The sequence below is a fragment of the Tigriopus californicus genome, chromosome 1, assembly GCF_007210705.1.
Source record: "Tigriopus californicus strain San Diego chromosome 1, Tcal_SD_v2.1, whole genome shotgun sequence".
NCBI classification, from domain to species: domain Eukaryota; kingdom Metazoa; phylum Arthropoda; class Copepoda; order Harpacticoida; family Harpacticidae; genus Tigriopus; species Tigriopus californicus.
Window position 1 is genome coordinate 11,905,396 of NC_081440.1, and position 27,954 is coordinate 11,933,349.

The 27,954-nt window shown below is 43.3% G+C and overlaps 2 protein-coding genes and 2 long non-coding RNA genes across 7 annotated transcripts; 2 read left to right on the plus strand and 2 right to left on the minus strand.

Moving 5' to 3' along the window:
* The first annotated feature begins 860 nt into the window (after positions 1–860).
* On the plus strand, positions 861–7,988 carry LOC131887270 (uncharacterized). The gene is made up of 2 exons (XM_059235831.1): positions 861–1,028; positions 2,747–7,988. The coding sequence occupies exon 2, from the start codon at positions 2,853–2,855 to the stop codon at positions 7,608–7,610; it is 4,758 nt and encodes a 1,585-aa protein (XP_059091814.1). The 5' UTR covers positions 861–1,028; positions 2,747–2,852; the 3' UTR covers positions 7,611–7,988.
* Positions 1,405–3,138, minus strand: LOC131887426 (uncharacterized). Its single transcript, XR_009374034.1, has 3 exons — positions 3,020–3,138; positions 1,985–2,353; positions 1,405–1,582 (listed from the first exon to the last, which is right to left on the minus strand). It is a non-coding gene; the product is annotated as an uncharacterized LOC131887426 (long non-coding RNA).
* A 13,035-nt stretch (positions 7,989–21,023) lies between the features above and the next one.
* Positions 21,024–27,249, minus strand: LOC131887290 (calcium-binding mitochondrial carrier protein Aralar1-like). Of its 4 annotated transcripts, XM_059235880.1 has the most exons (13): positions 26,931–27,249; positions 26,712–26,810; positions 25,586–25,785; positions 25,376–25,491; positions 25,043–25,308; positions 24,812–24,977; positions 24,659–24,752; positions 23,655–23,745; positions 22,796–23,080; positions 22,649–22,729; positions 22,209–22,349; positions 21,908–22,149; positions 21,024–21,467 (listed from the first exon to the last, which is right to left on the minus strand). In XM_059235880.1, exons 1-13 carry the CDS (start codon positions 26,958–26,960, stop codon positions 21,278–21,280), a joined length of 2,001 nt encoding a protein of 666 aa, XP_059091863.1. In that variant the 5' UTR covers positions 26,961–27,249; the 3' UTR covers positions 21,024–21,277. The 4 variants fall into 4 exon arrangements, with proteins under 4 accessions (XP_059091863.1, XP_059091872.1, XP_059091856.1 ...); XM_059235889.1 differs by lacking the exons at positions 26,712–26,810; positions 26,931–27,249 and adding an exon at positions 26,249–26,390; XM_059235873.1 differs by lacking the exons at positions 22,649–22,729; positions 26,712–26,810; positions 26,931–27,249 and adding exons at positions 22,439–22,519; positions 25,904–26,140.
* LOC131887420 (uncharacterized) lies at positions 21,357–26,592 on the plus strand. Its single transcript, XR_009374033.1, has 3 exons — positions 21,357–21,494; positions 25,913–26,204; positions 26,270–26,592. It is a non-coding gene; the product is annotated as an uncharacterized LOC131887420 (long non-coding RNA).
* Positions 27,250–27,954: the final 705 nt, after the last annotated feature.

A 27,954-nucleotide genomic window follows, 5' to 3' on the forward strand; every position in this document is an offset into this window, starting at 1 on the left:
GATAGTTTATCCAACCCACCCAAAACAATTGGAACACGTTCCTGTTGATGGGTTTTCGATGAAACTTTCTCTTCACCTTAGCCAATTGATCACTAATGACGAAAAGGCAGGAGTGGCTGACCCGACCCAAAAAACTTTTCCGTCTCATCTTTTACTCTTTTTTTGCCCTCTTCCAAGCCCTCGTTTTTTTGCCAAAAATGAGTTGTTGCAAGTCTTTCTCCGGAAGTGACAGCAAAAATCTCAAGAAGTCTCCTTAATGACATGGACAAGTTGAATTAAGAAAGACAAAGGGGCGGGGGAGAGAACATGAGCTTGTAGGGTGAAAAAAATATTTGCTCATTTCAACATCAAAGGTGATTTCCTCTCTTGTATCGCATTACACACCTCGTGCCAACCCGGCTTTTGATCGCGGAGACACATTTTAGGACTTGGACCTCAATTACTGATTTTTGGGCAGAGGACGTCGTCTTCAAATTGAAAAGCGACAAAGGATCCTTTTGAGGCGCTTGTTAGATTTAGTTTCGTTTTTTATCATACTGGCTCAAGCGAACCCACCGAACCAAAAAGCGGTAACTCGACACGTTGTACTTATTTAGTTTTTTTGCTGCTATGGAATCTCCAGAAGCCGAGAAATATGAAGTAGTTACGTCTTGAAAACGAGGGTTGCCAGATGAGGGGTCGAACACCGAACGTTGGAAACGGGCCACCCTGCGAGCTTCAAACCGTCTTTCGAGCGGCGTTGATCGGCTCAACACCCTGAGCTAAAGACTCGAGGGCGCGGGAAATTTCGAACATCCGCGGACTCGAGCGAAGCAAGTCGAGGGAGGTGCTTTGTCAGGAACAGACAGAGAGACAGACAGAGAGAGAGAGAGAGAGAGGGGAGAGGCTGGGGGAGAGCTGAAGAGGACAAGAGACTTGAGCAGTGTGCTAAAGTGAAGTGAACGGACGACATTGTCTCCGAATATGTGAATCATTGAGTTTTGCAGCTCGGGAACAACTTTTAATCCACTCTAATCAAACTGTTCGAGGTAAGAGAGATAGCCTGTGCAAAAGATCCCATCAATCGAGAGACTCATGCACAGCGATTGCGTGGACTCTTGGAAAATGACAGGTTCAAGCCCTCTTCAAATAAAGGATTAGGCGCAATTGGCAGACTGATTGGGTCTTCGAATGCGAATCAAAACGTGCTTGAGAGCTTAAATCGGCCTAATTTAGAATCGATCCAAATTTACAACCATGTTTAAGCCTCATTTCGTTCATCAGAAATTGTGAGTGTTCTATAGAGCTCCCACAACAAAGGTTCTACGCAGCTTCTGTATCCCTCTTCATTTGACATTAGATGATTGTCAAATTACAAATACATACAACAAGGTCTCGAAAGCATTTTGACGATAAGCATTTACCTTGTATTTTCTTCCAACTTCTTTTCATCGCTTTGCCCGCTGACTTCTTGAGAGCCAACCTTGAAATTTGTCTCCAATGTCTGTTTCTGATATTTATGACTCAATTTTGGGGATTGTAAAAGAAGCTTTTAAAGAGATGCACGGATTAAGGTCATGACGGTTTCGGAGAAGGGGGTAATCTGTAATATAATAAAAATGTCAATGAAAAAATGATTCATTTACAATACAGATCCTCTCCCCCCCGTACGTCAAAGTCAAGCTAATGTGAAAAGCCACTTCCCTCAAATTTGAACATGAAAAGCCACTCTAAAAAGCAAACATTACATGATGCAACATGGCCAAATAAATAAAAGAGCCATGACTGGGTTGTATAGTCTTAATCTTTGACCGCACAAAGACTTGAGCAAATATTCGAGAGGAGCCGAATCCAGGCATTGTTCGGTAATACAAAAAGTATAACTCTCAATTGGACGAAATGTCAAATATCGTCGGACGAAGTCTTTTTTGCTTGACTTCACGAGCAGTACAGTGCATAGGATGAGTTCATTGAATGTGTCTCTGGACGGCGTTACTCTAATTACCTTTAAAGACCTCGAACGAGACGCGACTTCAAAATGAAATTTCGAGAGGGGAACGAAGATTTCGTCTCCTCATTCGTGTATATTTACGTTTCCACACTCGCCCAAAGTCGGCCAGCTTCCCTCAACTCTTGCTCAATTTACAAATGGAGTTGCTCCTTCCTTGCTGGAAAAGGGTAAAACTGTCTTTCAAGTGCTCTCGAGCTCAGTTAGCTTTGCCTGGGGCTGCAGGCCAATACATCCAGCGAATTATTGGCCACCAAGGCCTTGAATGGTACAATACTCATTGACAAGTCGAGATCGTTCGTCGAATTTCGAGAGATTGTGATCGCCATGCCAACCGAGTAGTTGAGTCGAATTCTGTTCTGAAACCTGAAAGTGGAGATAGTCGGAATGATTTCGACTTGTCAGACGACTTCAAGTTGTTCTTCTTCAAGTTGTCTTGCTCCTTTCAAGTGGCCGCCGGAGGGGAAATTGGCTAAATTAGGGTCATGAATGTATTTCCATACCTCAAGCCGGACTTTGGGAGTACGAGGTGAACTGTGCATGTATGTACATATGTATGCAGTTCTGCGATATGAATGCCTCTGGTGTGCGAATGTTTACGGATTTCTCAAGAAGTTCGTCCCTTCGCTCACTCGCTCTCTCTTTTCCCTGCTCAAGTTACCTCGTTTTGCCATGTTTTCCCGTGTTTATGTCAATCATTTCCTGATATTGCGCGAGAACGCCTCATTAAATTCTAGCTACTGGGTTTTGTTCTTACAGATCTTGCTTCGCACTAAAAGCCACGGAAAACCATGGGAACGTCTTGTGGACGCTTGGATTAATCAACGTATCCACACTTTAAGCCTTCATCGTCAAAGCAAACAGGATGTCCTACCAGGGCCAACCGGACTTCACGTCCTATAATAACCAAAGACACCCCTCCCAATTTCCTTCCCAAGCTCAACAACCATATATCTATCAACCACAACAAATTCAGCCCCCGCTGTTTGGTCATCCTCCCAAGGAGGTGGTTGAGACGAAATATCTCGTTACCCGAAATGGTCCCCTCGGGACCCAAAGTCAAGCCAATGCGGCGGCCACCTTCTTCGCGAGATCCCATCAACGACATCCAACCAAGACCTCGTCAAACCACTCTTCGCCTTTGACATCAAGGCGCCAAAGGCAACCAGGCGGAGGAAGCAATTCCAGACTATCCGGCAATGACAGCTCCGAGGAGCGGGATCAATTTCCAACCAACTTTAGAGGTCTCGTTCAGCGGTTCCCGCCCCTAGTTCCAAATACCTTGCTTCGGAAGCTGGAGGTGGTGGATCCACCTCAGGGTATGGGTAAGATCCGAGTGGTTCTCAGGGTGACGAAACCGAGCTCCGCCGCGTATCAATATAGTGCTCAAGATCCAGGTTCGGGGAGGAATCCCCATCAGCACTTTGAAGTGGATTTGAAGAGGAAGCAGGTTACACTCTATGATCCGGCCATCTTGAGGGGTCAAAACGGGAATTCGGATGTGGCCATTGAGGAGCGGAAAATAGGGGTAGCGGCCCCCAAGATGTTCGCCTTTGATGGTATGTTCACAAGTGACGATACTCAAGAGGATTTATGCGGTGCTGCCTTGCCCGATGTGATCCACTCGGTTCTCAATGGCAATGATGGATGCCTCTTCTGTTTTGGTCATGCAAATCTGGGCAAGACGAGAACCATGTTGGGCAGTGATCAATGTGCCAAAGACATGGGGGTGATTCCCATCACGATTGCTTGGGTCTACAAAGCTATCAAGGAGCGAAAAACAAAGATGGGATCTCGTTTTTCTGTCAGAGTGTCTGCCCTGGAGATCACTGGTCAACGTGAAAGTGTTCGTGATCTCTTGGCACCATACAACAACGAGAACGATGAGTCTCCTGCCGTGTATTTGCGGCAACTTCCCATTATGGGAAGCTGCATGCAGAACCAAAGCGAGCTGAGAGCGTCGTCGGCTGAAAAAGCCGCCTATTATCTCGATGCGGCTTTGGCCGGACGATCCCTTGATGCTCAAGGCAGAGAAAGTCATCTTATATTCACACTCCATATTTATCAGTATTCCGTGTCTGGACAAGGTGGCATGCTTGGAGGTCGTTCCAGATTGCATCTGATCGATTTTGGAGGCTGTGAGAGAACAAAGACTCCCGGTGGAGGCATAACTCTTTCAGGCCTCGGCAACGTGATTCTGGGTATTTTCAATGGACAAAAGCATTTGCCTCATAGGGACAGCAAGGTGACCCAAGTCCTTCGCGAGTGCTTGGGATCACTCACGTGCCAGGCAACCATGTTGGCACACGTCTCGCCCGAGCCTAGTCATTACTCGGAGACCTTGCACACCATTCAACTCGCATCCAGGCTTCATCGATTGAGAAGAAAGAGGATGAAGGCCCATAGTTCCTCAGGATCGACATGCTCAGATGAACACCGAAGGCTATCAAAGTTAAGGAGTCATCGAAGTGGGTCCTCGGGGAGGTCTAGCTCCGATCTGACCTCGGGTACCTCCACGAATGCCTCGTCTAGTGAAATGTCATGTGATACTGTGGTTTATAGAGGCCATTCCGATGGGAGTGGGACAGACTCGGAGCACCCACCCATTTTTCTGGGCTCGAGAATGGCTTCCGGAGGTAGCTCTGGGGGCAGTAGTGCTCCTGGCTCATTGCGAGGCTCACTCGATGAAATCCCACGGCCTTTATCTGGAGCCAGTCGACGAAAGAAGATCTTGACAAACGGGGTCATTTCTCCCCGAAGGAATTTATCGCCTCAGCCTCAAATTGCTCGATCACCCCACCGGTCTCTCTCAAGCCTGCCAGTCATTCACGAGGTCAACACTCACTCGGGAAAGATGCCCCTCAATGGCCTTGTTCCCGTCCAAGGCCGTCAACATCGTCAGATAATTAACCACGCCCACCATCACAACAACCACTACCAACAACAACAACAACAGCAGCAACAACAAATCCAGCGCTTAGCTCATCCCGAGCAGTGGATTGACGTTAATCCCAATTACAAGACCCAATCACAGTCAGTATTTTCCACGCGTAAAGAGGTTTGGATTGACCAGCCTTCGAGTTCCAGCCCTGCCCTGTCATCGGGCTTGTCCTCCCATCCCTACCCGTTGACGCGTTCCCCAGCTGTCCTCTCAAATCCCCCTAAACTCTACGGCTACATGGATGAGCACAAAGCTAATATGATTACGACGTGGGTCGAGAATCAGACACAAGCTCATGGGACGGCGGAAGACCTGACAACAGACAGGGGGCAAGTTTTGGACAATAACCGCAATGTCAGCGACAATCAGAGTCAGAATGTCTTTCAAGCGTTAACTCAGTTCAAAACTTGTGACAGTGATGAAGGAGCCGAGCACAAAGTGATTATACATCATCAACCTCCGCCTCCGTCTGCTCCTTCTCCTCCTCCACTTGCACCACCTCTGGATGAAGCCATCGGCGAGGGAGATAACTTGTGTAGGACTGCTCCAAAGCCCACTTCCCAACATCAGCCAAAGCAGCAGTACAACAACAACAGCAATAACAACAGCAACAACAGTAGTAGTAGCAATGCTCGTCAATTTCAAGGTGGCCACAACCCTCCTCCTCCCCCACCTCCCCGTCGCACGCCCCCAAGAACAACAGCCAACTTCAACGACTTGGTGAATGAATGCAACAAATTAGCGGGACATTTCGACATGAATTCAATGAACCAAAATGCAATCCTCCCCTCCCCTTTTGACACTCCATCATCTCGTGAGCTTGATCTACAGCATCCATTAAGAATCTTGAGCGAGGAAAACCTCACGATCGTGTCTAGTTTCGCCGGGAGCAAAGATGACTTGAGATCGAACGGGGAGAATGATCTTGACGAGGAATGTGACCCGAGCAAGCTATCGTTCTTCCAAGTGCCCGATTTCAATTCCATCAAAGATGATATGGAGAAGCAAGACAACTTCATCAGTGAGCGTTTCCGGGAATTTGCGCAATTGGAGAAGGAATGCCATTCGTCAAACCAGGAGCGGTCCGCTAATGATGAAAGACCCAATCACCAGGATCATCATCATCGTCTTACTTTTGCCCCGGCTCCTTCATCAGGAACTAAGAATGCCCCCAACGACGTTCAACTTCATTTCATCCCCAGAAACGTCAACAATAACAACAGCAGTCCTGAAAACGAGGAACGACATGTGGCACCAATGCCCCATGATCGATTGAGACACCCATCTAATGCCAACTTGAGAGAATCCGTTCGAATGAGCCCACAAAAGCAGTTCGAGATGCTCGCCCAATCTCTTCGTCATCCCGATGGATCTTCCAATCCGGAATTGCACGTTATCGAGAAAACCATGATTTCCGTTGTGGCAAATCCGAGTCGCTCACCAGGCAATGGTCGTTCAAGCTCAGATTTGGAGGATGAGAACCTCAATCATCCCTCTAGCTCCTGCCGACCGTCCTCGTCAAGAACAGAAACGACGACCGACAGTGTCAATGGGAATAGCTTTGTGCCCGCCAAAACCTCGACACTTTGCAACGAAAAGTCCATGATTGGAAATTCCTCGGTGATCTCGGGAGTCGCAAAGAGCCAGCTTGAATGCTCTAAGGTAAACGCAACGACCCACAACAATGACGATGTTGACAATAGAGCTGTTAAACAACGCGATCAAAAGACGCCAAAGACATCCAATCCCCCAAAGAAGGAACGGTTCGGTTTTAGATTCCTTCGAATTTTTGGTTCCTCCCGCAAACTAAACAATAACAACAATCAGAAAGGCCGCCAAGATCAGGCGCAAAGCAACCAAGGTGAGCGGAGGTCAAAAAGCTGTGACAGAGGGGCTTCCAATCAAATCAGACCATTGGTTGGGGGCAATGGTGAACCTCATGCCTCGAACAACAATGGGTCTTCAAACCATTCCAACGGGCGGTTTCTACTGCGGGACGGAGGGTTCTTTCGAGCGAGCATGAGAGGTGCCAGTTCAAGCCCAAGCATCAAATTGGGCGCTGATGAGCAACATCAAAGCCGGAGAAAGGGTGGCTCCATTATCAATATGAATGGAAAAGATGGTCTTGATAACAAGCACAAAATGATGAGAATGACGACGACCAGAGGCCATAGCAGTGGTCGGGTTGTTTTTGATGATGATGGCGATGATGATGAGAGGCGTCCAAGAGACAAAGAGGGTGCCAATGGAGCGCCTAATGTGATGGAAATAAGTGTTACTCCGTCATCGTTGAGCGGCTCCACCGAATGGGAGTATGAAGGGAAAGAGGAAGAACAAGAACTGGAAGAGGAGAGAAGAAGAGGAAACGAAGAAGTCATGCTGCAGCATCTTCAAAGTGTTTATGGCAAGCATCTTCTCCCGCCGAATCTGTCCAAAAATGACAGGAAGAGCTCTGGTTATGACAGTCTTGGCGGTGACGAGTCTTCCAGTCTGGATTCGAATCAAGATCCGGACCCTTCGAGCCACAACAAGATCCCAAAGTCGGCCCACTCTGTCGAGTCAGGAGACATTCCTTACGCTTCACCCAACGACATCTACCACACACCCCAGGATGTGCAGATTGTGCAATACGATGAGCTGGATATTTTGCGCATGGAGCACCGCTCCAAGACATTCGCTTGAATTGCCCGCCAATACTCAACCTGCCTTGTTTACTTTGCTTTGTTTTCTTTGCACTGGCTTTCTTTCTCTCTCCTTGGAGAGCGTCTGGCCCGTCTGGCCCGTCTGGCCCCCGGACTGTGGTGGAGACAAGGAGCGAGAGCGGCGAAGAGATTCCCGGACTCAATCTGGGAAATTCATCTCAAAAGTCTGCTCAAATCCAATCTTGTTTCCCTTGGTAACTAACCAAACAAGTACTACATACAGTACATAGATGTCTACACGCACGTACATACCGTAGTTGTCGGCTCTAGATGAAACACGAATTGCTGTCTGTTCTCACATGTTTCCTTTTTTTCAAGAAAATCAGAAAAGTCAATAAAGAAAGAAATGAAAAACTTATCTCCTCAGGGATTTTTTATGCAACTTCAACAATAATTCATTTCATCTTCTAAAACAAGATAATGACGCCTGAGGATGGCGAAAGATGCTCAATGGTAATGGATTACTTCATAGCTGCGTGTGTGGCATAATTTCTCTCAGAGCGACAAAATTTGTTGAGAGATAAAAGACGGATGGCGAGGCTTTTTATTTGTTTGCCGAGAGCTTCAAAGCAAGGGCCAAGAGAGCCACAAAAAAATGCTTCAGAGGAGGGAAAAAAGCTCATCACTTAACACGTGATCGTTGGCAAGAGAAACTTTTAATGGATTCGTTTTTCCCGTTCTTTTCTTTGCTCTTCGTAAAGTCTGATGAGCCTGAACTTGAACTCCACCTTCCTATAAGTATGGACGGACAGATCCCGGATGCAAAACGGTCTGTGGCCCAATTCTAAATGACCTGGCCGAGACTGAACGCATCATCAATGCCTTTTCATAAGAGCAAGGGTCATTTGAATGCTTTTACCACTATCTGTCCTTATCATTGCACACATGATGCAAATGCATTACGTGGACTGATAGAATGTCTCTGTTTCACTATTCAAAAAGTAGGGATGGTCTCGGTATACGTTAAACCTTTTTTGTGGTTCTTATAATACTAGTGTATCTTTCGGAATGTCCAAGAAGTCCAATTTGGGCATCGCGAGGGATTTTTCGTTCCGTCAATTCTACTCAACCAACTGCTTTTACCACCAAATTTGCGATCTACCTTTTGCTTGGGACGTGTTTACCAAACCTTCAATGACAAGTTTCGCTCTATCACCACAAAACTCGGTATTAAGTGAGCCAATGCTTGCTAGGCTGTGTGAAAAATCTTCCAACATCAACTTGTGGACTGAGGCGATAAAGTTACTCAAGACGATTATTGGACAATGGGTTCCCCAACCTCAGCGATGGAGACATTGATTAAAGCTATCACAGATAACACCTTGGTTACGACCATTGCAACTAAAACTAGTTCAAACGAGCAATCTTTCTTGCCTGGAACCAAGTCACGTCTCCTTGTCTTTCGCGTTCACTCCTCCCAAAAGTCTTTCACGGGGAATATTATTTCAAACGATAAAGAGACGATGTCATGTTCAACCGGACTTATGGTTTCAAATGACTAGTCATTAGCCAGATATGGGAACGATGGAAAACAGCTTAGAGTGCCATTTTTTGCTCGTTAACATGGCAAACGGTCTCACGATGAGAATTTTGGCTGTCCCCCGATTGGTTGCCAAGTTGACCTCCTCAGGTTCTTCCCAGACTTACACATACACACACTTATCCGAGAAGGGCAATGATATCGATGAGATCACCGGGACCGATTGTGCCTTGCCAGACCATAAATTTCCAATTTGATCGCATGGCGTGACTCAATCAACACCTGGCTCTAATGGCGATCACCTAAAAATACCTTCTCATGACCCCAGGGGCAGTTTTTAATTGTACCTCAGAAATTGAAATCATCGCTCTAAATTAGCTCTTTGAACGATGGACAATGCTTCCTCTTATCCACTGTCAAGCCCCATTATTAATACTGCTAGTACAAGAAAGGCGATTCACCCCAAAACATGGATTCCTTTCAGACGTTTGCATTGAACACTGAAAATTCTACAGAGTTCAAGACCCCGAGAGAGATCTTCTGAAATGTGGCCCCAACTCTTCTCAGTTTGGACACGGCAATTTCGGCGAATCCACTCCGGGCTCCAACCCAATCAATCCATGAGAACATTACAAGCTACTAACACGGAGGAGCTACTACTGAGCTAAACACCCGAATTGGATGGATGGATCCATGCTCCATCCATCCTTCTAGCCATCTCCACAGTAGTATTGAATGTGCTGCTCTAAGGGAGTTCTTCCGAAACGGAGGGGATTTCAAGTACTATTAGAAGTCTTGCCGAAGAGATAAAGTGAGAGAAAACGGGGAAACCGAGACTCATCTCTGACAAGAAGGAATTTGAAATGGACAAAATCAAATTTGATGGGAAGTCAACTTACTGGCATTAAATGTGTAAGATTTGCTCGATGCGATAGTTGAAAGTAGTTTGTAAGGGTTTTTAAATGGTATTTTCAGTTTTAAAATATTTTGGCCATTTCAGCCAGAAAATAGCCTAAAATCAAGGATTCGTGCCATTTTAGGGGGATAATGGGAAAAAGTTTTATTGTAAATGATATTTGAACACATTGGCCTTCCCTGAAAAAAATACAAAAAAAGTTGAAAAATGCTGATTTTGCAAACCATTCCTTTAAGTTGTACTAGATTACGATTTCAAACAATCTAATGTATAAACTTTACCATGAAAGCGACAGATAAGGGTTTGTATTAAAATTGAAATTTTCACTAATTCAAAGGCATGATGATAGTTTTCAACTCAGGTAGGAATAGATTCTTGCAAAAACATATTCAAGGAATTTTTAGCTCTTAAAACCACCGAAACACATATGTAAATAACCAAAGGAATTGGAAATTGTTTCCACGTTATCGTAACTTCTACATCTCAGTTGATAATCATAATTTGTTGAAAAACAATTTAAAAAAAACATTAAGCAGCTTTCCTACCTTATTTTCTGTTTGATGACGGGAGTGAATAAATGCTCTCGAGCCTAAATCCAAAATCGAGTTGTTTATCCCTGCAGCCCACATGCTGATTATTGAAGTGGGGACATGAGCATCCCATCAAAATGACATCAAAGATATAAGATTTTCTAATTCTGAATTTATGGAGTTGTGACAAGATACTGATAATGAATAATGTGCTGGAATGATACAGATTTAGTAACCGAGCTTTATAAATAGAAATCGCTTTTTACCTCTAACAATGGATTCGGTCAATGCCAAAGTGAAAATCATCGGCGATGAATAGGTCTTAACCATTATTTTTCACTTTGTATTGAGGTTTGGCCTTAAGCAACCCCCTTTCATTAACATTTCATTAACAGATCTCAAAAGCTTCGAAAATTGGTTCTGTAATAGATTCGCTTCAAAATCATTCAAAAGGCAAGTTAAATCTAATTATATTTATATAACAAGGGAGGGGGGCCAAAACATGGCAAAAATGAGGAGGCACCAATAAAACGACAACGACTCCTCGGAAAACTATATTTCAAAGTTCTGAAGCGGCAATCATTGAGACAGGCTGGAAAAACGATTTCTGTTTCGTCCCAAAAACTAAGGGGAGAGTCCGAAGAGTCATCATCTAAATCTGCGTGGAGAAGTGTTCCAGAAAATGACCTTAGCTCGTTTCTGAGATCAAGCGGAACAAGTTCCGCCTCGATTTCACCCAACAAGCAATTTTGGGGCGGGTTCCCAGACCAAAAAATCCACGACAAGATCATCGTCAAAGAACGTTTTTTTTCTCCAAAGACTTCGAAGCAAGTTTAATCTCGATTCTTTAAAGGGTGCTTATGAAATAAAGTCGCTCAATTTAATTAGGTGTTTAACCTCGTTTCTAATCTACCTTGATCTTCATAGAACACGAGAACAACAATCGTATAAACGGGCAGAATGAGAACAATGGATTTGCATACTTCCTTTGTGTCAAGGCGAATTCGACGGCTTAAAAAGTGAGAATTCTGCAAATTTTGCACATTCGACGCCATTTCTTCGGCCTCATGGTGACAGGTCGTCTTTGTGCCAGAATAACGCCCAAATATTTGGCAAATGGGTTAATTACTAGTCCACCCATGAAGGCCTTAAAGGGGGGTAAATCCATATCATTCATGCTACTAGAGGGCTTCTATGTTCATCGCATAAGCGTAACCGAGCAAAATATTCTTCTGTAAGATGTTTTCCATAAATTGAAATTACTTCAATGGTCCACCTGCTCCAACTTCAAAATACAAGGGACCCTCATATGTATTAATCTATTTCAGGAAGCCTTTCCCTTTCGTCTAGCCATCTGAAGTGGCTCTTTAGGCTTTCACAAATTAACGCCAGTCATCATTTGCTGACTGAACACGATGGCGCCGACCACATGTGCGAATGAACGGAAGTATTTGGAACAAAAATGGCCTCATAAATCCTGGCCCACAGCTGGTTAATCCATTCCCAAATCCTGGTCGAATCCGCCACGGACTCCGTTCGATTTCGAGGGCATGAATGGATGTCCTCGGGTAAAGTCTGAGTTCGATTTGAACTCGTGCAATGTTTGGTTTGGAGCTTTATGAGGATGAACGTACCAACATTCGGGACGATTCGGGGCTTTGACTTGACGCCCTAATTATGGAGTGCTTATCCACTCATTCCGGGTGCTTGAAATTAAATTAAACAACTCTTTCCTCCCCTATCAACACAAATTTCCTCTTCAGACTTCATGCCTGAGTGAACCACGAAGTTGGAACTAGTGTTAGAACGAATCAGGGCGAAATAGAGTACTCATACATGTACTTAAGGCAGCTCAAGCTTTTACTTTCTTTGTATTTTCGTAAGATTAAGAACAGCTCTCCAAGAATAATTGCCGTTCGGGACATTTTGTTTGGGTAAAATAGATTTATTGATGCTAAAACCGCTTGTTGAGCTCGACCTAAGTCTGAAAATGTCAATGGTGCTCACATTAAATGAACATAGATGACCTCAAAAAGCAGAAGAATAGGACACAATACCAATAGAATTGTGCACGAGATTTCCATACCACTTCCTGACAACGATCTCTGCTCACAACAAGTTTGAATGGAGTTCATTCCAGAACTACAAATCTTGGCAAATACACATTTTCTGTTTAAGTGGAACATATTGGAGCATGAAAATTGAACACGGAACAAAGGCTTCAGCAGTAGAATAGACATCGCCCTGCATGCATCTCACTTCTACTGCAAGTTCCAACCCCAATTCCGAACTCTCATTCATTCTGGTAACAAGAGTGTTTCCAGCAAAAAAGACGTACTCTTTCGCTTTTCTGGACATGAGGGCTAGTAGCTGGAGCTGGATTATTGGATTGGTGATAACTCTGTTGGACAAAATGCATCTGCTCATCAGGGGCGTGGCTGGATGAAGAAAATGTCTTCCATTTAAGAGAACAGGTCATAAAACGAACTTCATCCCCCCCACGACCGTTTACCCCTAGTACATAAAACACGACCAAGTATAGCCAAACGGGTACATGTATGCAATGGCTGTAATGCCAAGCACTTGAAGTCATACCATGAATGTTTATGTGTCAATATTGAGCGAACAGAGCACGTTTTATGGGGTGCAAGCTATCCCCAAGGCTGCATCATGCATCTCCGCTCAAAATGAGTCTGGACATAAAAAAGACAGAAGAGACGCGCCCCTAAAGTGAAAAGTGAGTACAGTGAGTACGGGGTATTCACAACAGAACGGCATTGCACTTAAGTCACTCACTCACTGTATACGTACGTATATACAGAGATTTTGATCAGTACTGTTGCCCCTTGACATGATAATCATTCGTTGGGATAGAAAACTTTGATCCGAGTACAAAAGACATCACTTATTCAATGATGTGTCTAGCAATGTCTGTCTGCCCTTTGATGTACTAGCAAGCTTAATCTGATCGGACGGTGGCTCGAAAGTACGTACGTACCTGACCTGATTGGTAGGAATAGAAAAAGACTACAGAATAGTGTCCTTTCATTGTAGTGAATAGAATCAAGCAATGGATGGTCTCATTTGAAGTGTGTTAATAACTTCAACCATTCAGGTTGGAGTCATGTTGTTCAAGCATGCTCGGCCCACAGAAACATCGAAAGGAAAGTAATTCAGGCCTACGTATTGTGTACATTATTCCATGACGTGGAACGATCTTGAGTGCCAAAGTAATGTTCTTGGCACCAAAGTTTCCTGGCTTGTTGCACCAGCAGCATCAGAGCAGAGCAGCTTTGGCCTGAGTGTGAGGCTCGTCGAGTCCTTCAAGATTGTTTGCAAAGCTAATTCATTACGCTGACATTCAAAAAGCTTTGGCCCCTAATTAGTTATGGTTCGAGGCTTTTGCTAGATGAGCCTCCAAGTGTGTAAGATGATATCAAGCCATTCAAATCCGATACCTGACTGATGAGCAAAGCCAGCACCAACAAGAAAGAAAGGTCTTCCTTGTTCTGGCAACTCATGGTGAAGTATTTTCAGACCAAGCTTCAATCCACTGTCGAAAGACATACAGTACCTTTTGGCAGACTGAATAAAGCGATGGAGGATGAACAATACAAACTGACAATGAGGAGGGAAAAAACTTGCCAGACATTCTGCCATGAATTATGAATATTTGTAATCTGAGCCCTGTCTTTGCCAAAGGGTAGGGAAACTTGCCTGTAGATGGATTAACCCCCAATACAACCACCACCCTTTGGTTTGGTGGCCGTAATCTGATGACGGATTGATGGCAAGGGGCTTCTGGAAAGCGCTCTTCGGGCTCTTCAGTCGTGATTGATTGATAAATATCAGGGTGGTTTTTATCCATGGAGCAACGATGCATGGAAAAACAAGGGTAAATAGCCAAATATCAAGGGAGGTGAGTAAATATGACCAAACGTAAACAACCACTCTTGCGAAAAGATGCTCTAGTGCAAGCGTATGTATGAACATACAGGGTCCGCCAAAATTCCGGTTCCGCTCTTTTAGCTCTTTTAAGCGTGCTCCGATTTGCCTGTAGTTGACTCAATCAGAAGATGCAGGGTCTACCATTTCCAATATTGCTTGAGGTTTTAAAAATTAGACAATGAGATAATTCTTTTTGATAAAAATCCAAAATGAGAAAAAAGTCCAACGACGGGCACTTTACGACCAAAGACAAATCCTGTAGAATTTAAAATGCATTCATTATGAATCATTTTTCAAGCATCTGGGAGCTTTTCATTCTATTTTCTTTGGCCATACTGGACAAGAGAGGCCTCTGTAAGGTCACAAGGGACTTGCGGCCAGCCTCATTGACACTCGTTCTGACAAAAGTGTGAGAGCAGTGACAGACAGGTATCGGCATAGTGTTTGATATTGTGGTCAGGCTGCCTTTTCGCTAATTCTTTAATCTCTCTGATGTTGGCCATGATCTTTTTTGCCTGAGGCCCTACCTCCGCCTGTTTTGCGCACAGTCTGGCCGTGTTTAGTCTAGAGGACGCTGATGAACTCTGAACATTCTTGAAAACGAAGCCAATGGATTTGGTTATCTACGGGTCATCTTTCCCACCCTTATAGGTATATGGTCTGGAAGACTACACGGTTGACCTAGACCTGAACTTTTTTATTGTTATTGTCACAGGCATGATGTTAAAATTGATCAATTTTTTCAAACACTCACCACGGGCACATTTCTGCTCATGGTCTGACCTACTCTTGCTCGTTCTATGGTTAAATATTTTATCTTAAAGTCAATGGAGCTCATGTCTTTAGGATTTGTCTTTTCGTCACGAGAGGACGGCCAAAGAGCTTTTTTTCCTTGTCTTAAGTTTGTATGAAGACATAATTGGGTTTTGGGTGCTGTAAGAAATCGAGTATTTTTGAAACTGGAAGACCTTGCTTTTCTAATGGTGTCAGCTACAGTTCAATCACATCACGGATAAGAGTGATAGAACTCTTCAAAATGAAATTGCAAATTTGGCGGAGCCTGTAACATCGATGACGAACCTCGGCATCATTTTTTGAAGTTGGATGCTCTTGAATCTGGGGATTTACTGACGGATTGGAAGTCACGCACTGTTGGACACAAATTGGTTAAATGACCATGTGCGTGGACTATGATTTGACGAAGACACGCAGAATGAAAGTCAAGTATCTGCTTCTTGGCTTTGGACTACCATGATTACACAGACAGCGAGTGAACTAGTTCGATTGACACTCATTTTCAATTCCATGTTTCTAGCAGTCCACGTATCTTGGCCTTGTTCAAGTATCTGATTCTAAGCACAAATTTGTTCGAAGGCCTGCCATCACTTTTTATGGTGTGTAATTGTTGTTAATGAGCCTGTTTAGAAGGTGAGGAGGGGCACATAAACCTGTGCATTTGCATTGAATAAGTCATCCGCTTTATCAGAGCCGACATTTTCTAACAAGATGATCTTAAAACCTCACAGTATATATTGAATCAGGAACTGAAAAGAAAATATTGCTTGTCAATGAATAAGGTAAAAAAGTGGAAGTTCTGATGATTTCCCATGGTTATTGTGCATTTGACGATGTAAAACCGGATGCTCTGAGTGATTTGGCCCGGAAGGTAATTGAAAAAAATAATAATATAGGAGGATGCCCTGGAAATGCCGGAAATGCCCGGACGAGAATCTTGAACCCCGAACAAAAAAGTGTGCAGTCAAATTTTACTCTTCTCTTCAAGAGGTTGCAACATTCTTGTGACGAATGATCGTATCAAGATGGTGTTGTCGACCACTAAAGACTAGGCCGTCCATTTGGGTTTGAAAGGCTACCATCTCATCATGGAAGTAGCATGTCTTCCCATTACATGTTAATGGACGCGTAAAATCTTCTTCTTCTCCGCAGCTGCCTCAAATTTTTGTTGTGATCTTCAACGACTCTCATTTAAGTGCTCAACACCAACATGAATGCCATGAAATTCAATGGCTATGACTTGCTCCATTCACTTAGTCTACGCTTAATCAGTTCCCTACTTACACTTCAGAGGTCGGTCAGGAGTCCAACCAAAAAAAAAAAGAGGTTCCAAGTTCCAACCAAGCACTCCACACTCTAAACTTTCAAGATGGACAACTGTCTTGGGTGGGTTGGGGCTGAAGTTTGGTTACTTCTTCAGGGTTCATCCCATCATCCCATCCCCCGTCTAAACACAAAAGGAGATTTTTATCATGCACCACACGTGATCACTCGTTGCACACAAACCATGATATGGCGTCTTTGTTCTCTACAGATCCCAGTATGAAGTCAGTCAAGATGGAATGCTCTCCATGATATCCATGCATGAAACACGTAGCATCCAAGTCAGCCATCCGACCACTCTGCTCATTGCTCTTGCTCATGGATGGATAAAATTCCTCACCTTCATTGGATGTTGAATCCGGCCCATTGATAGCTGATTAACAGGCAGTCTGGAATTAGTTTTAAAAAACTGCCAAGCCTCTTTTTCTAACTGTGGCAACTGGCAAGTCTCGCTTCATTCAAACTGCACCCTCACGACTTCTTGGACGAAACCATCTAGAATGATCTTAGTGTGGTTCAAAAAAGGGGTTGTTGGCATTGGAATTAGACATGGTTTTTTGAATTCGCTGCGGATTTTCATTCGACAAGGGCGTGGTTTCTTCTTGTTTAAAAGAAATCATTCTCTCCTTTGTGTGAAATTAGACCTATAATTATGGAACAGGTGTGTGTTGATACTGGTGCTTTGACCACACATTATGTTGGACTAAAAAAGTGCTTGAAATGGGAGGATACTGTCGAGGTTGCGGTTTGACCAAAGAATAGAAGCAAATGATGGCCTTTCAAGCAAGTTAGTCAGCCAGTCAGTCAGTCGATCCAAGAATCGTGCGCTACCTTTCGGAAGTGAGGGAATGAAAATTCCAAATTCCAGGCGGAAAGCAATCCTGGATCTCAGCTGGAAATTAGTCTCTCAAATTTAGCCGATCTTTATCATGACGGGCTTCGTGAGTAAGGGAAGCTTGGGAGGCAATCTCTGAATTATGATAATGGAGAGAATGAGAGCTTTAAAACAATTACGGATCCCTCAATTGGATCTGATCTCGTTTGCGCCATGGTGAACCAACGAATCCATCCCAAAATGTAAGGTGGGCCCTGATCAAATTACCGTTTTCAAATTGAAAAAGAAAAAGATCGATATCTCGTTCTAAAATAGGCTGAAGTACCGAACTCCGTGTCCAGGATGTTGCAACTGGCCCCCAACGTGTTAAAGTTTTCATTCATGCGCTCATGCAATGCTGAAAACTCATTTGGAGAAGTGTCTCAAACTCAGAAGACTTATCATCCACGGGTTCAGCATTTTCCATTTCTCGGTGTGTATGGTAAACTAAGTTTGGACATTATTGTAAGTTTGCCGTCGAGTGTTTGAGAGCAATGTCCACTTTTGACTTAGCATGTACGAGTATTTGCAAATTGCTGTAATCCGTCAGTTTCGAAACATGAATCAAAACGATGTATCTATTCATTTTTTATGACTTTGAACGAACTGATTATCATGAAATGGGCATCGAGATTGAATTTGTTGTTTGAGCGTAACAATTGTGCCATTTGTTATCGTCATGTTTTGAAACTGAGAAATGTGGCAAAAAAAATATCAAAACATTTACCGATCAACCACAAACACTCACTAACTCCAGTTTTACCAGCTACCAACTTCTAAGATAGATTTCAAAACATTTTTAAAGTTTGAAGGAACAATACGGTTATTTTCACTTTTTACAGACCAATGAGGACCAAGAGATATTTTAGCGGTCTTCCTTAACGCTACTGGAAATGGAATCCCCACTAATTCATTATAGAAATTGAGAAGTCTCATTTAACTTTATATGCAAGTAATATCTGATGCACTAACGAATTAGAAATGGTGAATCCAATTAGCGCTTGAATGAAGGGTCGATCTGGAGTTTTGGCCAAAAGCCTATCCAAGTTTTAGTCGAAACCTTCTCAAGGGTCAATGTCTTTGCATTTCCTAAAATTATTATAGCTAGAGGGTAACAACTTGAGCAATGAAGGACCCCCGAAAGAGGAGTGAGGAGGATTTCCATATTTTGAGGTAATGCAAAAAACACCTTGAACTCTAGTATATGTACATCCATCACAAGTGACTAACCAGAACACTAGTAGCGTTATCCAGAAGAGTTTGGCCACTTGCGCCACAAGTTTTTTTTCTCGAATTCTGACAGAATTCGTTTTTGCCAATTTATTTTAAAGCCACGCGAAGCGTTTCTTCCATCCACCAAGATCAAAGTGACATCGGCAGACTATGATGGATTTGACGACTGACAAAAATGGAGAGCAAGAAAAAGAAGCCTCTTGGAAATTGAAGTGAGTCTTTTTTGGTGGTCATGTGGGATCGGTTCTGGGATAGGAGAGAAGAAAACATGCCCATGCTACATGATATGCCACGTAGAATTACAGATGGATAAGATAAGCAAAGGATATGAAAACGTATGTAAAATAAGGTACATCTGACAGGATTTTGCATGTCATGGTTGCATCGCTGTCAATCAGGCGGAGGAAAACGCCCATCAAACTGGTACCCACCTTGATTCCTGGCATTTTTTCATCTAATATCAATGGTAAAAATCAATTCTATCCTCACCAATTCGTCTTTGCAATACCTTATTAGAGCGAAGCAAACAAGTGTGTGGGTGTAACTGTCACAAAATCGAGACAGTTACGTAAAACTGAAGCTCCCCTTCAAACTGGAAATGAGGTCATCGAAGGAATATGTATGACCAACCTTCCGTAGACATTGGGTAGTAAAAAAATAGAAAAAAAATATCTTGCATGCACAAACCGCATTATGCTAAAAAGCCTTACATAATGAAAAGGTCTCGCAGAATTTTAGGGCAGGCCTTCCTAGGCCCTCTCCGTAATATCATTTGACAGATGCTGATATTTGATAGTGGTAGGGACAAGGGAGCTCCACCCAAAATTGAGGGCCCACATTCCAAACTAATCGTTATGGAATGAGCCCTGAGCTCGTCTGTGAGTAGGCTCCTGTGAATCGAGACAGTTTACTTTGAAAATCGTTAATTGTCAACCATGACAGGTGATCACGTCACTTTGGATGCAAATTGGGCTCTTAGCGGTTATTGCGTGCCAATATCAAATTTGTCGCCGTCCATCATTCGAAAACTTGCTGCTTAAAAAAGCAAGGGTGACCAAAAGTGTTTTTTTTCTCAACCTCAAAGTCTTGACGCAGAGCAAAAATCACTCATCTTCGGAATCTGACTCAGAGTTCCGACTTTCTTCGAGACAGTCAAATGACATGTTCAACCATTTATCTTGGCTATTAGCATTTTAACAAGCTACTTGACACCCTTTGGCCCATGTTTCACTTCACTTTGACAGAGGAACTTTGCAATTACGAGTTTATGACGATTTACATGGAACTTCTTTGCCTTCCCAAGACTATCTAGTCAGTTTTGCCAACGATATTCCAACAGATCTTTGACACTCCTTTTCTCTATATCTTCCCGAAGCCTTGAAAAGTAGATTAGAAGATGTCTTTAATAAATATTTAAAGTCAAATGAGGAATGTGTTGGTCAAACACGCGATGTGCCGCCACGGAATTGCCCTCTAAATCTAGCGATATTAGCACCCACTTGAGAAACATATATGAAATGAAACTATATATGGGCAAAATCAATCGCTCTTGCCCTGGACTTCATAATTCAGGATGAATCTGAAGGCGTCGGGACGGGTCCAGACGTTGAGTCATCTCCCGGTCAAATAGGTCCATTCTCCCCATTTGGACGAAAAAGATGGGCGAGACGATTGATCGGCAATCCGACAAGAATTTTCACACTTTCTTTGCCGAGAAGAAACGGAAGAAACGACAACGGTTTCTAGGCGAAATAGGCTGAATCCTGGTCAAAGCTCGGCTAACACACTCATGCGAAGATAAGCGCATCTAAGCCTCACCCGAATCCGTCCATGACAAAATAGAAACATGATATTCCCAAAACGGGCTATTTCGAAGATTGACCCAAAAAGTGCATTTTTACGAGGGGGGTTTTTACTACCTCGTACTTCCAAATGCGACGACCCTTGGGCATCATTGAGATGACACCCACTGTTTTGAGGCGTTAGGCTAACATCTGAGAAGTGGCTTCCTCATGAAAATTCATGGCTCAAGGATATGAAAGGGGTTATTTGACACTCCCACCTTGCACCTGTTGCCATAAATAAATCACAGTTGCTGGCATTGGCTCAATTCGGTTGGCACAATGATTGGTGGAATTTAGAGTAATCTATTTTAGGTTTGACCTTTTTCGGCGAGTCCTCGAAAGCATCGTTTGAAAAGGTTGCCAAAAGTTGGTTTTCGCCCAAAGGAGCACTTCCACTTTAAGAAAGTTTTCAATGGGAGTGAAAAGAAATGGAAAGCAAATGGCCGCGGGTTACGATCTAGATATAATATAATATTTATTTTCAGCTACTGTGACGGTATGTTTACCTAGATCACAACGGTAATAATATTGAATTCATCAGCGGTATATCTAGCTTAATCTAGGCCTATGTGTTTGTTTTAATTGCGGATGATGACTGATGATCTCCAATAAACTAGTTACTTCTTGTTGAGTACACTCTGGCCTGCTTCAGGTGGTTGGATCGCAAGGAACACTTCGTTAGAGGAATCAGGTCCATCCCGTTCCTAAGAAGAGGCTAAAGCCCTTTTGGTCACGAATCCAGTTTGAAATTTAGGCAGCACCAATCCGAATTTGGATTCTATCCCATTGAAAATGGGCATCGCTACTTGGTAACCACCAATGTGATCGGGATTTGTGGAACGACTCATTTCGGCGGAACCGGCAGGAACCTCAGCTGTGCTACCAGAGGGATGACTGAAACAAAATCAGAGTTGCATCAAGGTAAGTTCTCGAAAAGAAGTAAGTGCACTAAATACAAGAACCATTTCCAAAAATGTATCTGTTCAAAAAAAAGTCAACCTTAGATTTTGAGCTAAAGAAATGAGCACAAGTCCTTTAAATTGGGAGAACTGTTTCACAATTATTCACATACTAAAATTTGTAACTAGATTTTACCCACCCCTTCAGACAGCATTGTGCATCGAACCGTGTGCTAAATAAGCATGAATCTAATTTTAACTCAAGCGACTGCAAAGCAGAAAATAATGTGTCCATGTCACCAAAGAGGTTCACATGTTGTGCCATTCCAATAACAGACCTTAATTCAAACAGAGGTAATAATGATGAGATTCATTGCATAAAAAAAAGAACACATTTCATAACTACTCCATATAAAAAGAAAACACCTTCATTACCTTCCTCCGAAATCGACATAGAAGGTTCTCTGAAGCAATTCGTAGGTGACCAAGGTCACACCGAACTGAGGGGAAGAGCGGCACATTCGAGCAATCGAGCCTTTCCAAAAGGCTTTGAACCCCTCTTCCGCATAGATTTTCCGGGCTGCGTCCAGAAGACCGGTGTAAGTGGTTTGGCCCTCTCGAGCCACGACCTGGATGGCCGAAAACGGAATATCACGCAGCAAGCAAGCACGGGCACCCTGAAATTAGCGCATGAAAGATGAAGTGGCCATTTCGAACAGATTTGAGAGCGCCTTACTTTGTAAAGGCCGAAGAATCCGAGTTCCCGGACTACCGACAATGCGGATACTTTCTCGTTGGAGGCAATCTCACCGGCGACTTGAAGGCGGATCTTCACGATTTCCAATGGATTCGTGAACATGACTTGAGAGGCACCAGCCTAAATAGGAACGTTGATATTAACATCTGATAAATCTGACAGCGGGATTCTCTTAGGATATCAAGTTAGTCGCCTCGTCAATCACTTACACAACCTCCAGCGATAATCTCGGCGGGCAACGCAATGGCGCCGTTTTCTCCACGGACTTTGTCTCGGACCAAATCATTTACCTACAAATTAGGGTTAAGCACGTCCACAGTCAGATTAGTCAAATCGCACAAAGATCGGGTAAAGGAGTTAAGTGATTTGTCAATGGTTGAACAAGGGTCAAGTACATTTCACTCTAACGCCTGACTCACTGATCCTCCGGCCAGAATTTCATACTTCCAGTCTATTCTGCCATCTTTTTGCATAAACTTATCTCGCACGAAGTCGTTCATCTACGAACGAATTTAAAGATTTTTCAAGGAGGTTCTAAGCTAAGGATGTTCATTTGAGGTGCTCACCGTGAGTTTGATGGCTTTCTCCGGTGCCACACCCATGAGCTGAGGCACCAGACCTCGGTAGAGACCCGTGAAGCCCTCGTGCCGCAAGACCTTCTTGAAACAGTCGACACTGTTACGGTACATGATCTCGCCCACATAAGACCCGGTTCTTTGATTCTGCATGCGTGTCTTGACCAAATCAATCGGATACACAGCCGTGGCTCCTGTAGCACCGGCGATCGAGCCCAAGGCGAAACGATACACGGATTCTAGAACTTGAATTACGAAGCCACGATCTTCCGGACTCTGCAAATGGAAAAGCAGTGTCAAAGGCGGTCGATTGAAAAGCACCAATCCTCGGGACGACCCACATAATCGGAATGAGTTTTAGGGAATGTTATTTTAGACAACTAAATATTGCTTTTCTTCACAATTAATGCTAGAGGCCAATTAAAGAGCCTGAAAACCATTTTTGGCCTGGAACACACCTTGCCTACGTGAACCTTTACTAACCCCAACATGATGTATTAATATTGAGCAGAAACTCATTTCTCTAGCTTTTGATTAGTTCTTGCTAGGAATGCGATGTGGATATTGCTGGAGTTTTAAATGAGGAGAGGGTTGCATCAATTTTGACAACCCATATTATTCGCGTTTAAAGTATTGATATCCCTATATCAAATGTTAGTTGTGCATGCGCCATTGTTTTAACGGGCAACTTAAGGCTTGAAATACTTGCCACTTGAAATGCGGGTTGCTTCTTCTAAAAGCGGGAGGGAAAACATTAAAGCATTAAAGCACGGCTCTTGCTTTCTGCGTTGCTTGTGAATAGAATGACTAATTCTGTGCCAAGGTTTATTGACTTAAGCATAGCACTTACGGAGACGGCGTGGATATCGGTCAGCCGGGCGGTGATTTGTTTCATATATTGCTCGGGTGATATGGTTTGTAGGTCGGAATACATGATGCGTCTGAAAAAGGGTTATTATCTTGTTATTTGGATAATAAAAGCTAACATGTGACAAAGGAAAATGGAATCCGAAATCAAGCTGGATATATGAACCGATTTTATTTTTCATAATGTACATTAATCATTTTTTTTATGTATTGACTCCTAAGCTAATGACATTATTGATAGGAGAGCCACACTAACAATCAATTTATAAATTGTATTCCCCCATAAAACAAGGAAGAATCTTTTACCAAGAAAGTTAAGATCTGCCACGACTGCTTTGTTGCAATAAAATAAGAACATTAAGAAATTTATTGCGGTATTTATAACTCATCTCAAATAATGTGACAAAATTGAGTTGGTAAAAGCAAATAATTTTCATTCAGTTCTTCCCGTAAATGTAGCAATGTAGAAAATGGTGTTGTAGATGTTCTATATTGTGTCATGGATTTCTGAAGTCCCGTGGTTCACGACTATGTACAAGTGATTGAAAGGGGGTTACAAGCAATCATGCAGCACTGACTGTTGTAGGTCGGATCTAAGGGTCTAAGACTAGCATGGCATCGATCAAAAAGTTTAGGTGGATGCACTTCATTCATGAAGTAAAATAAACTGGATGCTTGTTTTTGCTTCGAAATCGAAAATTGAACTTTTGACAACCACAAATTTAACAGGTAACAAAACCCAACTTGAAGCTCTGCATGCAACAATCATTTGCGAATATTGAGCCTAAGTAACTGCACCGTAAGAATCGGTTGATTTCCGCATCTTCGACTACTCGCCATTCCACTGGAAGAGCTCCACGACTGCACAATGGTATCAATACACGACACAATTGAAATTAGTTCATTACGACGTTGTCTAAATTTTTATACAAGTTGACAAATATGGCTTCAAAGCATCTTTTTTCTAAACTAAACGTACGAACTCACCCTGTTTGATGCATTAGATCGCACAAATGGAAGAGGATATCCACTTCCAAGGGTGTGATTTGGGACATCATTTGAGCAGAGTGCAGGAATTCCTCTAAAAAAAGGGAGCATAGTCATTGATGAAAAATTACACTCCTAATGATCTTTCCTCACCTTTGGTAACTTCTTGAAGTCGGGATCCATTGGTGGCGTTCAAGTAGATCTTTTTAATGAGCTCTATATTTGATAGCAACGAGATGAAGGCCACAAAAAAAGGATAAGACACTTGCTGGGTGCCTCCAACGCCCCCACTGGCAGCATTAATGAGATTTTGCTTCACCTGGAACACGATTGTTTTACATACCAGTATATAAACTACAAAGGCTAAAACAAAGGCTCACTTACGGGATCGGTGAGAAGGTGACCTTTGATCGTGACCATAATATCATGAAAGTCCTGTGTGGAGATGAAGCCGTTCCCACTCGTGTCTTTGACCTTGAAGGCTACGGTGGCATATTCCTCGTGAAAATCATGCAGGAATTGCGAGAACTCGGCGTAGGTCACGGCACGATCCTTCTTTTTTCCGAAGTACAACTTGACAAAGTCCGAGCTGAACGGAAACGGAATGGACTGATGAAGGGTGGTTTGTTTGATGATCTCTTCGAACTCATCTTTGGGAACATAGAAAAAGATCCATGCAATACACTTTCATCGGGTCAAAAACAGCTATAAACATACCAAAACTGACGGTCCCATTGCCGTTGGTGTCAAACAACTGAAAAGCCGTTCGATAGAGAGCATCTGGAACACACAAGCGGCCTTCAAAGGACGAGAACTCGTCGAACGAAATCAGACTGAAAAGATTCGGGTAAATGGCTGACCTTCCTTCTCCCTTGACAATCAATCTCATGTGCATTGTACACGTATGCAAGTGCGAGATCCACTTACCCATCCTTGCTCTGGTCCAAAGCACCGCAGATCAATTGAGCCGAGTTTTTGTTATAGTTCTCTTCCGGTAAAAGACCAAGGTACTTGACCAAAAAGTCTACCTCGGTCATGTACTTCTTTCCCTCGACGTTGGTAGAGGCGTACTTGTCAAAGACCGCCTGGAGCTGTCCCGCATCCGCTCGTTTGAGGTAGCCAACATTCTGAAGGAATATAAAAACTAGCCTTGAATCCCTGAACAATGATGCAAAACTTCAGAAATAATCAAATCTATTGGAGTGTCTACGTCTATGATGTGCTACACATTGACACTACACCTACTTGTTCCAGTGTCAGTTTCCTGAGTAAACCCCAGCTGACCAAGAACAGAATACACTCGTGGAAAATAATTGGCACGTGGATACGTTTGACGGCTTTGGTTTGGAGGAAGATCTCCGTGGCCAACTGCTCGTCCACCGAGGAGATACCCATCGGACAACTCGGTCCTGCCCACCACTCATGATGACAATTCCTCCCCTCAAAACTCGAGGAAGCCTCTAACACAAACGATTGGCCATCGATATTGGCAAAATGCCCAAGTGGAAAGGATAACCCGTGTATTGTACTTTGGAATTCGTTAGAGGTCAGACCAGGCCATCATCAGACATTGTCGTACACTTATCGTACTTCATTCCGTTTGATCTTCAGGTAACGCAGACTGAGCCAAGAGACCAGTAACGAGACCACGGCAGGCTTGGTCATGGTCGATCCATGGGTTATCGGCCACGAAATCTTCACTGTTCACCAATCACGATCGCTATGGACGGCCAAGTTCCATTTGAAACGACATGGATCACTCCCGGGACACATGGGATTTTGGGATCAATGCCAACATCGCTCTCCAACCCACACACAATGACAGGATTCCGACGAGATAGAGACTGCTCAAGAAATCAAAACTGCCTTCAGCCGGATCACTAATCTATGCACGTTTTTTTCTGTCACCATGATTTAGAGTCATAACATTTGGACGACACTTATAATTAACCCCCAAAGCATTGAGGGAATCCATGAACTATTATTCATCATCAACATCGCAGGCATTGATTGATTTTGGTCAGGAGCAAAGTATTAACACTTGGTGACATACCTCAGCCAGGAGTGCCACTGTCGAACCACCATTTTGACAAGAGGCCTGTCCAATCAAGCCCATGGAACTGAGCCATGCCAGTCCTGAGGACATTGATCTCTGCAAAATATGGCACAGAATGCTTACCAATTGAACTTCAAACACAAACAGAACCATCCAAGGCACCAGCGTCAGTGTCATTAGGACCATTCTTTTCATTTTGTTGATGATTTCAGTTACCTTGTTCCTGTTGACTTCATGATCGGCCATGATGTTTTCCCTCCAAGACTGAGCACACAACTTGAGACAACTTGAGAGGCTGCTGATTTGAACGACGCTGTCCGTAGGTCTATGTCGAAGCTCAATTCAGCAAAGGCCAAGCTGACTTGTTCCCTAAGGCCAAAAAGCACGCGAAGGAAGATCTGGAGTGCGCTTAAGCCTTCACAGAGGTACAACCACCACCTGAGACAAATGAACTCGTGAATTTGAATTCGTACGCGTGTTAGCTAATGCTGGTTGGTAACCCGACTTGATGCCTTCAAGCTTCTCCATCAACATCATCATGTCTTCAGGACGTGTCCCAACCCTGCCTGAACGTTCAACGCAAGCGGCAAGAACCTTCTCTCAACCTCTTTTTCCTGTCCATAGACCATTGAATGCAATTTGAATTAAATTTATAAAAGGGTTTAGCAGATGGTTAATGAAAATGTAACGAAATCAAGTGTTGTGGCAGTGATCCAATAGGCGATGAAATTCGTATAGAGTTCGCATTTGAGCGATACCTGCTGCGATCATGAACTCGTTGAACAACCAATGAGATAAATAGTGTATTTCAAAAAAGAATATGAACGGCGTCATGAACATTTATGATCGTTTGGTCCTTTTTGTGGTGAGTCGAAGATTTGCAAAAGAGCATTCAAATGGGTCAAATTAAAAAAGTGGAGTACGTCGGAACAGAAGTAAAAATAGGGGAGCGGAATGCACGGGTGCAAGGATGATTTTTTTTCGTTTTTACTTTCAAGCAAGAGTTTATATTGCTAACTTTACTTTGACGAAGTTAGTTTAAAGGCTTATAAGATTGACGTGATCATTGAAGGCCGTGCAGATATCGTGCATGATGCTTGGGCGGAAGGAGCTCAGAGCACCATTTTGGGACCGGGCAGAACTCGTTTTAATCACCGAAAAAAACATAAACGTTTTGCATGATTTCAAGCCAACAATCATGATTTGTAATCCTAAGCCATTCTTCTCATCACCCAACTCG

Bases quoted from the DNA above. Each gene is read 5' to 3' on its own strand.
- LOC131887270 (XM_059235831.1), top strand. From the start codon at position 2,853: ATGTCCTACCAGGGCCAACCGGACTTCACGTCCTATAATAACCAAAGA.
- LOC131887290 (XM_059235873.1), bottom strand. From the start codon at position 26,053: ATGGGTATCTCCTCGGTGGACGAGCAGTTGGCCACGGAGATCTTCCTC. The intron at 22,520-22,795 runs GTGAGCACCTCA...CCTAATTTGTAG, and splicing joins AGAAAGCCATCAAACTCACG to GTAAATGATTTGGTCCGAGA. The intron at 22,350-22,438 runs GTAAGTGATTGA...GTTCCTATTTAG, and splicing joins AGATTATCGCTGGAGGTTGT to GCTGGTGCCTCTCAAGTCAT.